This window comes from Phytophthora parasitica, assembly GCF_000247585.1.
Source record: "Phytophthora parasitica INRA-310 unplaced genomic scaffold supercont2.5, whole genome shotgun sequence".
NCBI lineage: Eukaryota > Oomycota > Peronosporomycetes > Peronosporales > Peronosporaceae > Phytophthora > Phytophthora nicotianae.
The window spans coordinates 390,571-402,823 of record NW_008648991.1 but is presented as its reverse complement, the minus strand read 5'-3'; the positions used below and the strand labels follow the sequence as shown (position 1 = coordinate 402,823).

The following is a 12,253-nucleotide window of genomic DNA, read 5'->3' as shown; positions in this document are numbered from 1 at the left end:
TATCCACTTACAATAGTCAAGTCGATGAGCCCCAGTGCCAACGACTTATAGTATTTTCGAAAACGGAGTGCACGCTGGAGAGAAAAACGCTGCGATCTCAGCTCGTCGTGGACATCCACGCCACCCATGTACGCGTGATAATCTTTTACAACTCTGGGGCATGGCACTTCCTCTTGCGTGGGACCATTCTGTCGCACCACCCGATCCAGCTCAAGGCTTCCTCCCGTGCTGAGAAAATGTACAGGACGAGAATCCCACCAACATAGTGCTGACATATTTGGTACGAGCTTAGAAGTACCACTTTGAATGACCCGCGCGTAATCATAGGTGGACGGGTCTTCGTCTTCTCGACGACACCTTCTAAGTATCCCCAGCGATTGGTCATGACTGTTCCCACGCAGTTAAAACCCAGCAGCAGCAGCTGAATAGCTAAAGCCACAGAAGTATAGAATCTGTCGATGACGACTAGGCGCATTCCCTGCTTTCTTGCATCCGGGCCAAATGCAGCAAGCAGGTTTCGGACAACAGCAGCAGGGCCTGACTTCATGTAGGGCTTGTGGGCGTCACTAGCGTGCTGTTTCTGGCCGCAATATACTTCAAACCTGCATATATGCAGCACACAAGACACCGAAAATGTTAGACAAAACTGCAATATGCACGATAGTAAAAAGCCGCTTCAAAAAAAAATCGGACCTGATGCAGTACGCTGAGACTGCGCTGCATAACATAAAGAGCTTGGTGCCCCACTTGTGGGGCTTGTCCTTCATGTAAACGCGCATTTTATTGAAGGACGACCGACTGGGTAAGACTGCTTCGTCGAACGCCAAGTGTGATGGCGCAACATATCCACGAAGAAAGGTGCGCTGCAGGACTTCTACCAACTTGCGGATCTTCCAGGCGCGGTCTGTTTGAGCTCTGGGGTCGTTGTTCGAGTTGAAATGAAGATTGCGTAAAATTTCCATGAATCAGTTTCTAGTCAGCACTGAGCCAAAGCACCCTCGTGACATAGCGCCCTCAGCCGTTGTCTTCCATTGATTAGCAAGTTTTTCTCTGTTCAAGACCACCGTCCTAGCCACCAATAACCCAACAAACTGACACATTTCGTGTGGTAAGACAGGCTTCATGCCTTCCAACTTGTGCTGAATATCTCGCCTTGTCTTTCTTGGTAACTGCGGGTTCAACCTCCGCTTCCGGCGATAACGCTGAAATGTTTCGCCAAGTCGACGTGGTAGCATCTCCCGGTGATACTCCGTCGAGCAAGCAGCAATGTGCTGCCACAGTACGACAGGAAGAAAGTAAAAGATGAGTCCAATTGGAGAGTCTCCTCTGCGCAAAACGTCTGCAGTTGGACCCGAGTACCCTTGGCGAAGGCTAGGATAGCTTGACGTATTGTTGACTGGGTCGTACGGACCGTGCATGTACTCAATAGTATCAGGTTCAACAACATCTTCCCAACCATTGGCGGACATCTCACACAGGACAGTGTTCTTTAGGTTTTCAGCGAGATCTTCATCCTCATCGCCAAAACTATCCAGAAAATTCTCCGCGAAAAGAGCCTCTGCCGTGATTTCGTCTTTTGTCGCGACCGGATCATCACCAATGCCGTCAGATACACAATAAATTTCCACCTCTTCATCCGATACGCACTCTTCAGTCTCCATATCATCGGCCTCCGCCTCATCACCCGAATCCAACTTTCCAAACTGGTGTTCAATCGCGTGATTAACAACCACGTTCAAATCATCAATGATGTCGGCAAGCAGCTCACTACCAAAAGCAGAATCTTCTCCGTCTTCATCTGCATCATCTAAAGAACAGCACATAACTATGTGTTAGTATTCAGTTTAACATACATCATACTATGCAGTATATAATGCAGCGTGGTATGCAGCACAGCATTCGGTACATTATATTGCATGTTATGTAGCATAGCATGCAGTGTACAATGCAGCATACCGTTTCTGGTTGGGGTTTCTGCTGGATGTGTGGACTCGCCGTCGCTGTTATTATCAGATTTATCTGCTTCTTCGGACGAATAATCGGCATCTTGAACGTGTGGTGACGTCGGGATGAGCGGAGACCTAGGCTGGGTACCTCCAGCTGGTGAATTTGCCATAGGAATTGCGGTATTTATCAAAGAGCGACGCGTCGGCGCTCGCTGTGCTGGCGACTGTGGCCTGGTAGCAGATGCACTTGCGGGATTAGGAGGCACAACGTTAGTTGCCTGGTCGGCGGGGACTGGTTGAGCGGAAGTCGGAGCTCGGGCTCTTGCTTCTGCTGCTTCGATATCAGCAGCATGGTTTTCACGTACGACAGCTGCTGCAGCAGCCAGTTGATCAGCTCCAGGAGCACTGGGTTGGACGCCTACTGCACGGCGTCGCAGTTCTACAAGCAACAAGCAGGTATTAGACATGGATACGAGCTATTCAATTGAGATGAATACACACCCCTTCTGAGTAATGCTCTAATAATGTTTGTTCGTCACGGAAGGAGTCGACGCCTTCGCTCCCCTTCACGTTCTTACCGGGAGGCATGTAGAAGTAGCGGTCATCGAGACTGCGACCCGGAGGTGGCTTTTGCGTCCACCCGTTCTTCTTCAGCTCTCGCCACACCGACTTGAAAGATAAGTCGCGTGCGGTAACTTCGCAGTCTCGCGGCACTTTGACTTGGACTCTCACCATCCTCCTGTGCCTTCGGCCCTCGGAGCGCAAAATCTCGAATGAGAGGCATTTGGAAAAGGCGGCGATCGTCGTTGGCTGTGCGCCACTCACTGGGTGGGATCAGCCTGTTACCTCCGGTAGGTCATACAAATCATCTAGATTACGAAAGTATCTCACAAAACTCGCAAAATCGATTCTGAGATTTAGACAAATGTAGCCCCGTCTTACCTCTTGAGAAAAATAAGACCCACACAGAAACAGGCATTCTGGTTGTCTTAAATTTTGTATGCCACGTGGGGAGGAAAAAAACAAGCCTTACAAACGTTAAGTCTAAAAATCATATATTCAGTTTAAGGAAAATGATTATGCAGCACCCGGTTTCGAGGGGTTAACGCTTGCACTCGCTCTCCTTTCGTTGCTGGCAGTCTTTCATTTGATGTTTGAAAGAGTAATTGCGTATTAAATCTCTCGTTATTGCAAATGCTGTTCCTAGGAGGCTAATAAAGTGCAAATATGTGGCTTCTTTTTTTGCATTGTGTGCACGTTGCTGATGTTCTTTTTTTATTTTACTGATAAGAAGAAACCAAGGTAAATTTTGCCTAGTTAAATAAATGAGTTAAACAAATACAGGTTGCCTCGAGTTGCGCAGTATGAAACGACGGAGGGTTGAGAATTAAGTTTTAGTCTCTGCCCTTTCCATCTCAAAACGCATTGGCATTAACCAGTGGTGCTTTTTGATAGGTAGGGACCGTTTGTACAACCCCCTCGCTTTTGATTTTTCCCCGCCGAAACACAGAGATAGAAATTTCTACTATCAGATAATTTGCAAAATGTTGGTGAGGATTCCCAACGGTCCATCGTAGAAGTTTTAGCCCGACGGTGCTGCCGCTTTCTAGTTCACATTGCAGATAGTTAATGTATCGGACGCAGTCCGTCCTGAAGTCGTGAAAGTATTCATTGCTTCCCATATGCGCCATCGTCACAGTGTTTTATGTCGGTGGACTCGGTGCTTCCTGCTGTGCGGTCGTGGTTGCCGCAGCATTAATGTTCTGTCATATCTCCGTGTTGCTGAACGCCGTGTTTCCTGCCTGCAGTCGTGATTGACGCAGCAGTTTCCGTCTCGTAGTGGTACATGTCGGGGTCACCGCATTTCCTGCCTGTGCAGTGTCGATCTCGCAGCAATTGGTGTCACGGAGTGGTCCGTGTCGGTGGGATTGATGCTGCCTGAGGAAGTTGTAGTTACTGCCACACTCGCGGTTGGGTACTTCACGTAACATGCCTTCATCATTCCCTAGTTCGGGGCTGATGATACATTAAGTCATTTTACTGTCGCCGTCGCCTCCTTCGCGTCCAAAAAAGATACTTGAGTACTGCTGTGATGATATTACTGATACCATGGACAAAACAAAGAGAAAGGTAACAAAGTAACGATTGACCACCGCAAACCAATATGCAGCGCGCTCTTCCACACTTTCCGGCGTTGTCTTTAACCCTTCTGGTACCGCAAATGGAGCCTCTGAACGTGCAAACCTTACGTCGTAAGTTACGACGTTATAATAACAGCATTATTGTAAAGGGGTGTCCCTTTTGCCGTAGGATGCATTGTCGATGGTGAATAAAGTTTTGAAGTGTTTAGTCTTCACATAGAGAAGTCTAGCCTTACGACTTCCACTTAAGCCTGATTCAAGAAATGTACTACCCACGTACAAAATCAATTACATAAAACAACAGCACTCAAGGTACTACAAGCGAACCCCCGTTTTATGGCGCTTTTAAACGTTAGCTACATACGCAGTATCGCCCTCGTCACCAGCATCGTCCCCTCTTCCCGCAGCAACTCACGACGTGTTTTCTGGCGCGTTCCGAACTTGGCCGGACGTCGAAACACTACTGGATTTCCTAGAGACTCAGGAATAGATTTTCAGCACTCAAAATCCTCATGCCAAATCTGGAAGCATGCTTTCGTGATACCGTTGTACGCACGTCGGGCTTTCGGGCAGAGAAAAAATTTGGCGTCCCCGCTGGAGCAGTCTTCGCAGTAGAACGTCGTCTGGAAAGATTTTTTACTCTCACCGCGAAGAAGTGCGCATACCTTACACGCACGCTGTCTTCGCTTTTGAACACCAGACACAATGACCCAGTCATCGTACTGTTTGTAGATGTGCTGTGGAGGGCGACGACGTTTTCGCCGTGAGGGAGCTGATGACTGTGAAGTAGCAATAGGATCCAATTCGAAATCTTCGGGTTTTAATTGCAGGAGCTGGTTGTGGAGGACGTTCATCCACGCAGCACGAGACATTGGTGCAGTTCTCGTAATCCGGCATACCTCCTTGTGTGTGATAAAAGCATTTACAATCACCAGATCTAGAAAGCCTAAAAATAAGGATATGTAGTACTTTCGAAACCGATACGCCATTTGAATTGAGAACGACTGCTGGCGGAGTTGATCGTGAATATCAACTCCGCCCGTCCAGCGCTGGTAGTCGGTCACAAGCTTGGGGCACTTCGCGGTAATCGCTCCGATTCGCTTCACGTTGCTCCGAATCGTGCTCTCCTCCATCGATGCACCCGTGGCCAAATAGTGTACTGGCTTTCTGTCCCACCAGTGACACGCAACCATTGTAGGCACTGATGCGCAGCGCGAGAACGTAAATGCTCCTCTCTCAACTCCACGAGGTCGCGTCCCGTGACTTTCAACGACTTGACGGTAAAATCCAATGCGGTTCCTCATGATTGTTCCGAGGACGTATATAAGCATACTTAGGAGCTGTAATGCCAGTGCTACGGACGAATGATACCGGTCGACAACGACCATTCGAAATCCACTGCAACACTCTCCAAGTAACGATTTAAGGTTGTGAATGACGGCAGCTGCACCAGTCTTTTGCTGTCGATACTGGTGAAGTCTCCGTCTGTTGATTCTCGTGCTCGAACATAGACTTCAAACCTAACACTTTAAGTTACGACATTAGTGTTTCAGAATTGCTAGACAAGTCATAAGCTATGACTTTGTAAAAATATACAAACACACCTGCGGCAGTAAGCTATCTTTGAGTCGCAAACCATACAAAGTGTGGTACCGTACCGATGAGGTTTATCTGACATAAACATCCGCGTAGTGTTCCGCCGAGACGTTGCTGGTAACACGCCTTCATCGAACGAAAACACTGCTGGCAATGTTCAGCCAGACTGGAAGCGCTACTGCAGAATGTCTACGACCGGCCGCAGTTTCCACATTTTGTCTCGAGTGCGGGGTGCATTGTTGTTCGTGAAGTGTAGATCACGTAGGATAGCTGTACATCGATTGCGTGGCATATACTTGCCAAAGGTACCAGCAGGTAAAGCTTCATCGCACACCATCGCCCAGTGCTTCGAGAACCGTTGCTTGTGAAGGCACAACATGTGCACAACAAGAAGCCCGATTACGTGCAAGATTCGCATGTATCATACGCATTTACAGCCCTCAGACGCCTTCGTATCTGCAAAAGTGTTTCTGGTGATGCGACACGGTTGCTACGCCACTGACTTGCACGAATTTGCTTGGCTTCGGAATCAATGTTTTGTGCTCGATAGCGGTTGGTTTCACTCGCGATGGTGACCCACAACTACTTTGGTATGAAGTAGAACAGTAACCCTAGTGGTGTAGTTGCCATTTCCCGTAGCTCGTGCGTAGGAGTCGCTTCGTCACTTGAAAGCTCCTGGTAGCTCGGCCTATTAATTTCGAACAGAGAGGACGGTTCACCCCACTACGTCAGGCGCAAGGCATCCTTGTCGATGTTGGCAATAGGCAGACTTCCACCAAGCGAGGCTACGAATGCTTCGTCAACTAGTTTCAGCTCATCATCCGGAAGTTCATCGCCTTCAACATGTTCCCTGCGCTCTACCACATCATCTTCCTCACAGTCATCATCGCCATCATCGCTGTTGCTGGAGTCCATACACTCGAAGTCATCGGAGTGTCCACCTTCTTGTAGCACATTCACATCGTCCGCTCTAACGTGAACAGCGGGTAGAGACGTATCCACGTGTTCTGAATCATCGTGCTTGCTCTCGTTGTCCGAAAGATGGATGTGTCCTTCGGATTCAGTTTCCGACAGCACTCGCTGGAACGCGCCAACGACGACATCTTCGTCTGATAGCTCGATCTGACCAGATGACTGTTGCACAGTATCCACGGTCGGTGCAACCGCTTCTGTATCAGCTCCGGCGATCTCCTTGTCAGCACCACTGTTGCTATAAAAAAGGTATCCAGCGTAGGCGGGGACAACATCAAAGAGCAGTCATTTTGAGAGGGTCGGACGTTTTCATTTGGCTTCTCTCCATTCTCGTCACTACTTTCGTCCAGATTAATCGGCCAGATGAAATCGCATACCTAACAACCGCGTTCTCGCCTTTGAGCATGTTCACAGTTAGTACTTAGATATAGAACCTACTCAAAGAAAACCACACCAGTGAACATGTTTGTCCCTTCAACCAACTCATGCGAGTCACGATTCGGAGTGTAGTATATCCACTCCGTAGCAAGCCGCGTCGGTCTCTTTGACGTCCGCCCAACCGCGCGGAACTCCCGCCAAAGATGCCTGAAGTCTACCGAACGCGCCACCGCAGCATCTTTTGTCACCGTACTCGTTCGCAACCTCACCATCTTTTCACTTGCGTGCCAGAGCTCCAATTTCCAAATGAACTGGTCTGGCACCGTGGAACCTTCATCACTGGGTACAGATCAGTTTTTCCCGCGTAGCCCTATCCACCGTTCGTTTTGTGCACATGTAACTTCGACCTGTGTGACCTTATACCTTATCGAGCATAAATTATACTTGATTAAAGTAATGGAACGTTTTTATCGAGCCATTTGCTATTGTTGGTGTCGCTCAAGTCGTAAGTTACGACTTAGTGATTTTGTGAAGTCGTCAGTTACGACCTTGGTAACAGAGGGGTTAAGGACTAATCCCATGACTTACCCTTCATTTTGTGCATGCTTCAAAATTGTCTCCATTTCTTGAGCCATCGTTACGCCATCGTGCCGGGAGCCCCCATTCGGTAACTCATAGGTAAGGCTTCTTCCAGGCAATAGTAGGTGACAACTCGAAACATGTTCACGAGAATAGTTTTGGAACACTTACGCTAAACGATTAACGTATTCGCCCGAATTTGTTTGTACTTGCTTCAGATTTTGAGTGTGGACGGAGAGGCAATGCGTAGCATGACATCTCAAAATACGGCCACTTAACACCCGTCTCACTAGGACACATGCGGTTCTTCCAGGACACAAGTACTCCAATAGTGCTATCGTGCATGTTCGCTCAATGAACAGATCTGGTAAAAAAAAAAACATTCCGACCTGAAATCCAACCTAGCTTTTTCTGTACAGCTTCGAAAATCACCAGTGGGACTTTGGCTCCGGTAAATATCTCTTTGAAAGGCTGCTTTGAGGTGATACCTCCGATAAGCACCAATCTCTTGTGTACTGATTGCTTCTGTCAACAAACGCCCTCAGTGTCTGAGCTACCCCCATCTCTAGACTGGCCTCGGGATATTCCCATGAGAGCTTCCGACTTGCGCAAGTGATCAACCTAATTCTGAGCATGGCCAAGGATAATTCTGGTGGGTCAAGCTCCGGATCCTTGTTGTACCCTATGATGCAGTGTTCGCTTGTATACTACGAGCATTTGCCTTTCGTATTCGAAGCATCTCGCATCATCTTGAAGTGGTTACTTTTTGAAACATTAGGTCGAGCCAAGGTTAAACCCCAATCGCACTCTGTAGTTCCAGTGCTGATCTAGCTCAGGAAACTGACGACCATTCCAGGACCTGGACACTGCAGCAGTTATGACTTCACAGACAAGAGACACCAAGATCACCTACACAAGCAACTACGAGACTACCACCGCTGTGATCTCGATACGAATAGCGACAAACACCAAGTCAATCAACCCGGACACGTACCAGAACGCAAAGGCTGTGGTGACGAAGACGACACAGGCAGGACACATTAAGCCCACCGACACGGACCACGAGACGCTGTGAACGTTGAGAAGGACAACGACTGCACAGGCAGAAAGCACCGAAGCCTCTACGCAAAACCACAACAAGACTATGATTACTGCGTTGTCGATGTCTGAACAATCGATAGAACCAATATGGACTGCAAAGGACTATACACACGAGATGGAAAAACGCCACGCACAGCTACGCCTCCCCGAACTTGAATGCAGTCATGGGTGAGGCATAAAGCTCGAAATTATCCAAACGTGAACTTCTCTTCCGCTTTCTTCCAAACCGTAACACTTTATGCCGAGCAACAGTGTCATCTATAGGAACATTTCCAACGGGAGTACTCACTGGAATTTTCTTTTGAAGTACGATGGTAGCGGATTGATCAACGATAGGAGCAGGGTTAGCCGCACCAGGCAAGCCCACGACAACTTCAGTTTGGTTTGAGCATTTCAAGATCCTTACCAATTGCTGAAATCTCAGTTAACTGAGAGAGATCGTTGCAGATGCTTGCCGTCGCAGCACTGTCCAAACACCACTCCACGACATCACCTCCAACCGACACAACTCCGCCGACATTTGCCATCAACGACTTTGGTCCAGACTTGCCTTGCCGACCACCACTTCGTCCTTGACCAGACGACCATCGACCGCCATTGTTCTTCTGCTGGTTGCCTGCGTTCTGGTCGTCTTTCTGCCAGCAATCTCGATACCAGTGCTCTAGTTTACCACATTTCGCACACGGTCGTCGCAGAATGGCTTCCTTCACTGACTCTGGTTCCCCGTGTCTTGATGCTTGTGGTATCCGCTCCCGTCATTTCGTCCAGTAGAAAACTGAAAAACTGTATTTGTAGTGGATTGACCACCTTGCAAACCTGCAGCGTTACCACCGATTTGAGACACATTACCTCTGGCCGGAAGGCGCATATTTCCCTCCTGTTCTCGTGCCAATGGTCGCCCACGTACTTGACCGACTTCAATCTCTCTCGCTTTTATTCTTGCTCCAACCAACTCCGTACTTAGGTCCGGCAATACTTCTAGGGCATTAGTGAGAAGAAGTCGAGCAAGTTTAGCATCTTCAAGAGGGTGTCCAAGCGTCACCAGGTCTTCTTGTAGTTGCACAACAGCGTCGATATACGTGTAGACACGCTCTCGTTTAGCCAGTTTCCGCGCGAACATCGCGGCCTTGATCAGAATGTCATTCTTGGCGACGCTACCAGTGTTGCATTCTTTCTCAATCTCTTGAAATAACAACACAGGATCGCAGTTTACAAGCAGCTGCCTGTAACGACCGGCCATACGCGACCCGAGCGAGCCGGCAATGATAGCTTGAGCCTTCAGACACCGCTCATTCCATCGTCGCTTCTTGGCAGAGCTCCAGGAGCTGTCTTGGACCACTTCTTCGGTCACTAAAGACCACAATTTTTGTACCTTGAGTTTTAACTCGTTCATTGTCCTCCATAGTTCATATTCGTCAGCACCAGTGAGCTTGGGCACTTCAAGGCTTGGCGAGTCCCTCATTGTGGACCTGTAATGGGTCACCATTTACATAAGTAGGTAGATTGATATACAAAAGTAGGTACAAAGCACGCGAGTAGCGCGTGCTGTATTGTCGCTCTCTGATTGGTTGAAAGGTCAGGTATTCAGCCAATCAGGAGCCGACTTGCATTTGAGTGGTTCTCAAGGGGCCAGGTGTTCTGCCCTGGACCAAATTTAAATCAGAGTTTATTTTACCGGGAATTGAATCTGTCGTATTAAGTACGAGCTTCCTCATCGCTACGTGTAAGCTAGTAATGGTAAATACCTGGCCCGCTACAGGACCGGTCGCGCTCTCCTTACTGGAGCACTTCTTCTTGCTCGCACGTTTTCGGTTAGAGCGGCTTTGCCGTTCCGAGCTACTTGTACTCGACTCAGACGCACTACTATCAGACGAAGAGTCTGAACGCGCCGAGTTCGTAGAACTGCTGATTGAGGCAGCATCCTTAGACGATGGTGACGGTGGTGGCGAGCTTGACGGTTCCGAAGACGCTTTACTGGCGTTGTCTCCGTTGTCACTGTTGCCTTTGCGACCATTCGGTTCTGCTTGAACCAACCTCCTCGATGGTCCTTGGACACGAAAAGAGACCCTGTTTGGGCTCATAACCTGACGTTTGCTCATTCGGAAGTAGATAGAGTAGGAAGTTGAACGCTGTCTAGCGGGGCCTCAGCTCCGGGATCTTGTTTGCAGTGCTTGGCAACGATAAGGAGAATCCACAAGTGATAAAGTCTCTTCTTGCCGCCAAGCCCTGCAGCCGCATTGGTCCTAAATATATTATATAAGAGTGGTACATAACTTCAACATTTTATCTATTGGGATCCTTCAGCTGACGTGAGCATAAGACTCACTGAGTCAGAGGTTATGTCCAACACCGGTGATCACAACATAAATCGAGTTAGCTTTGTACGCTGACGTCGACGTGCGGCAGCGATTTACCATCGTTGACGCAGATTGGTTACTGAATCCAATGCGAGCCCAGCCACTGACCCTGATTTAAGTACGATGAAGGGTGTGTGACCTTTCAGAGTGGTCCGAGCGTTTCGCGCAGCTCTAGCTTCAACGCGGTCATTAATGCTGACGCACCTGACGCAGTCATTGACTGGTAAATTTAAGCATGTTTAACGGGTTTTTGATCGCCTTGTGGAGGGATCAGAAGAAATAAAACAGTTGTTACTCCTAACATCTCCCTATACCAACGTACTTGAATGAAAAAAACAAAAGTGGGTACATTTGAGCGACCCTTCGAGCGGATGCAAGCATATTGCCTCCATCGAGGGGGTCTAAAACCTCCTTCTTTTGCAAATGCCCCCTTTGTCCGCGAAAGGGTTAATATATTACCATACTTAGCTGAGGTGGACAGTTACACGCATGAATTACCGAGGTTTATTTTTGTTGAGTATTGTCTATTTTTGCATCGCTTGACGCTTCTATTAACCCTTTTGTTTTGAACATTTCAGTTGAATAAATTCCCTGGTTTTACTTTATGGAAAATCATACCGCCAGTCAGAAGATCGTTCCCTAGCTCAGAAATAAATTTCAGAGAATAGAACGCACTCAATGTTAAAACAAATGTTGTCGTGTTGCTGTTATTTGCCGAAAAGCATATATATAAGGAAATCCAGCAAGACCAAAGAAGGCCCACCGGTGACACGAAAAAAGAGGTATACCTGGTGTTCTCATTTGTTTGCTAAATCTATATCTGATATTCTCAGTAGCGAAGCTTGCACTCGCTCACTTACTTTGTTTTTCGCAACTCTACCGGCACCCCGAATCTGCCTTTCACATCAGAAACGTTTGGCGAGAACTCGGGTCGTCGCCAAACGTTTCTGATATGAAAGCTGGTCCTAAATAATCATCACATGGTAGAAATGATAGTTCTCTTTAATCTGCTGCTGCTGATCAGGTTAGAAAGCTAGAATTGGACCGTGTCTTTCTTAATGAAAAAAAAAAAACACTATTCACTTGTCAAAAGCGCAATGGTTTTGGTTTTTGAGAATGATATTTAATGAGTATCATGCTAGCATTACTATGGGTCCTGACCCGAGTCAATACTAATTTTAGG

General features: G+C 47.8%; 3 protein-coding genes across 3 annotated transcripts; 1 reads left to right on the top strand and 2 right to left on the bottom strand.

The window, feature by feature from the left end:
• Positions 1 to 965: 965 nt before the first annotated feature.
• On the bottom strand, positions 966 to 2,681 carry PPTG_04492 (hypothetical protein; the record flags this gene model as incomplete). Its single annotated transcript, XM_008896734.1, has 3 exons — positions 966 to 1,807; positions 1,957 to 2,422; positions 2,448 to 2,681. The coding sequence occupies 3 exons, from the start codon at positions 2,679 to 2,681 to the stop codon at positions 966 to 968; spliced, it is 1,542 nt and encodes a 513-aa protein (XP_008894982.1).
• Positions 2,682 to 6,406: 3,725 nt separating this feature from the next.
• On the bottom strand, positions 6,407 to 7,061 carry PPTG_04491 (hypothetical protein; the record flags this gene model as incomplete). The annotated part of the gene is made up of 2 exons (XM_008896733.1): positions 6,407 to 6,893; positions 7,033 to 7,061. The coding sequence occupies 2 exons, from the start codon at positions 7,059 to 7,061 to the stop codon at positions 6,407 to 6,409; spliced, it is 516 nt and encodes a 171-aa protein (XP_008894981.1).
• A 1,184-nt stretch (positions 7,062 to 8,245) lies between these two features.
• Positions 8,246 to 8,687, top strand: PPTG_04490 (hypothetical protein; the record flags this gene model as incomplete). The annotated part of the gene is made up of 2 exons (XM_008896732.1): positions 8,246 to 8,401; positions 8,469 to 8,687. The coding sequence occupies 2 exons, from the start codon at positions 8,246 to 8,248 to the stop codon at positions 8,685 to 8,687; spliced, it is 375 nt and encodes a 124-aa protein (XP_008894980.1).
• Positions 8,688 to 12,253: the final 3,566 nt, after the last annotated feature.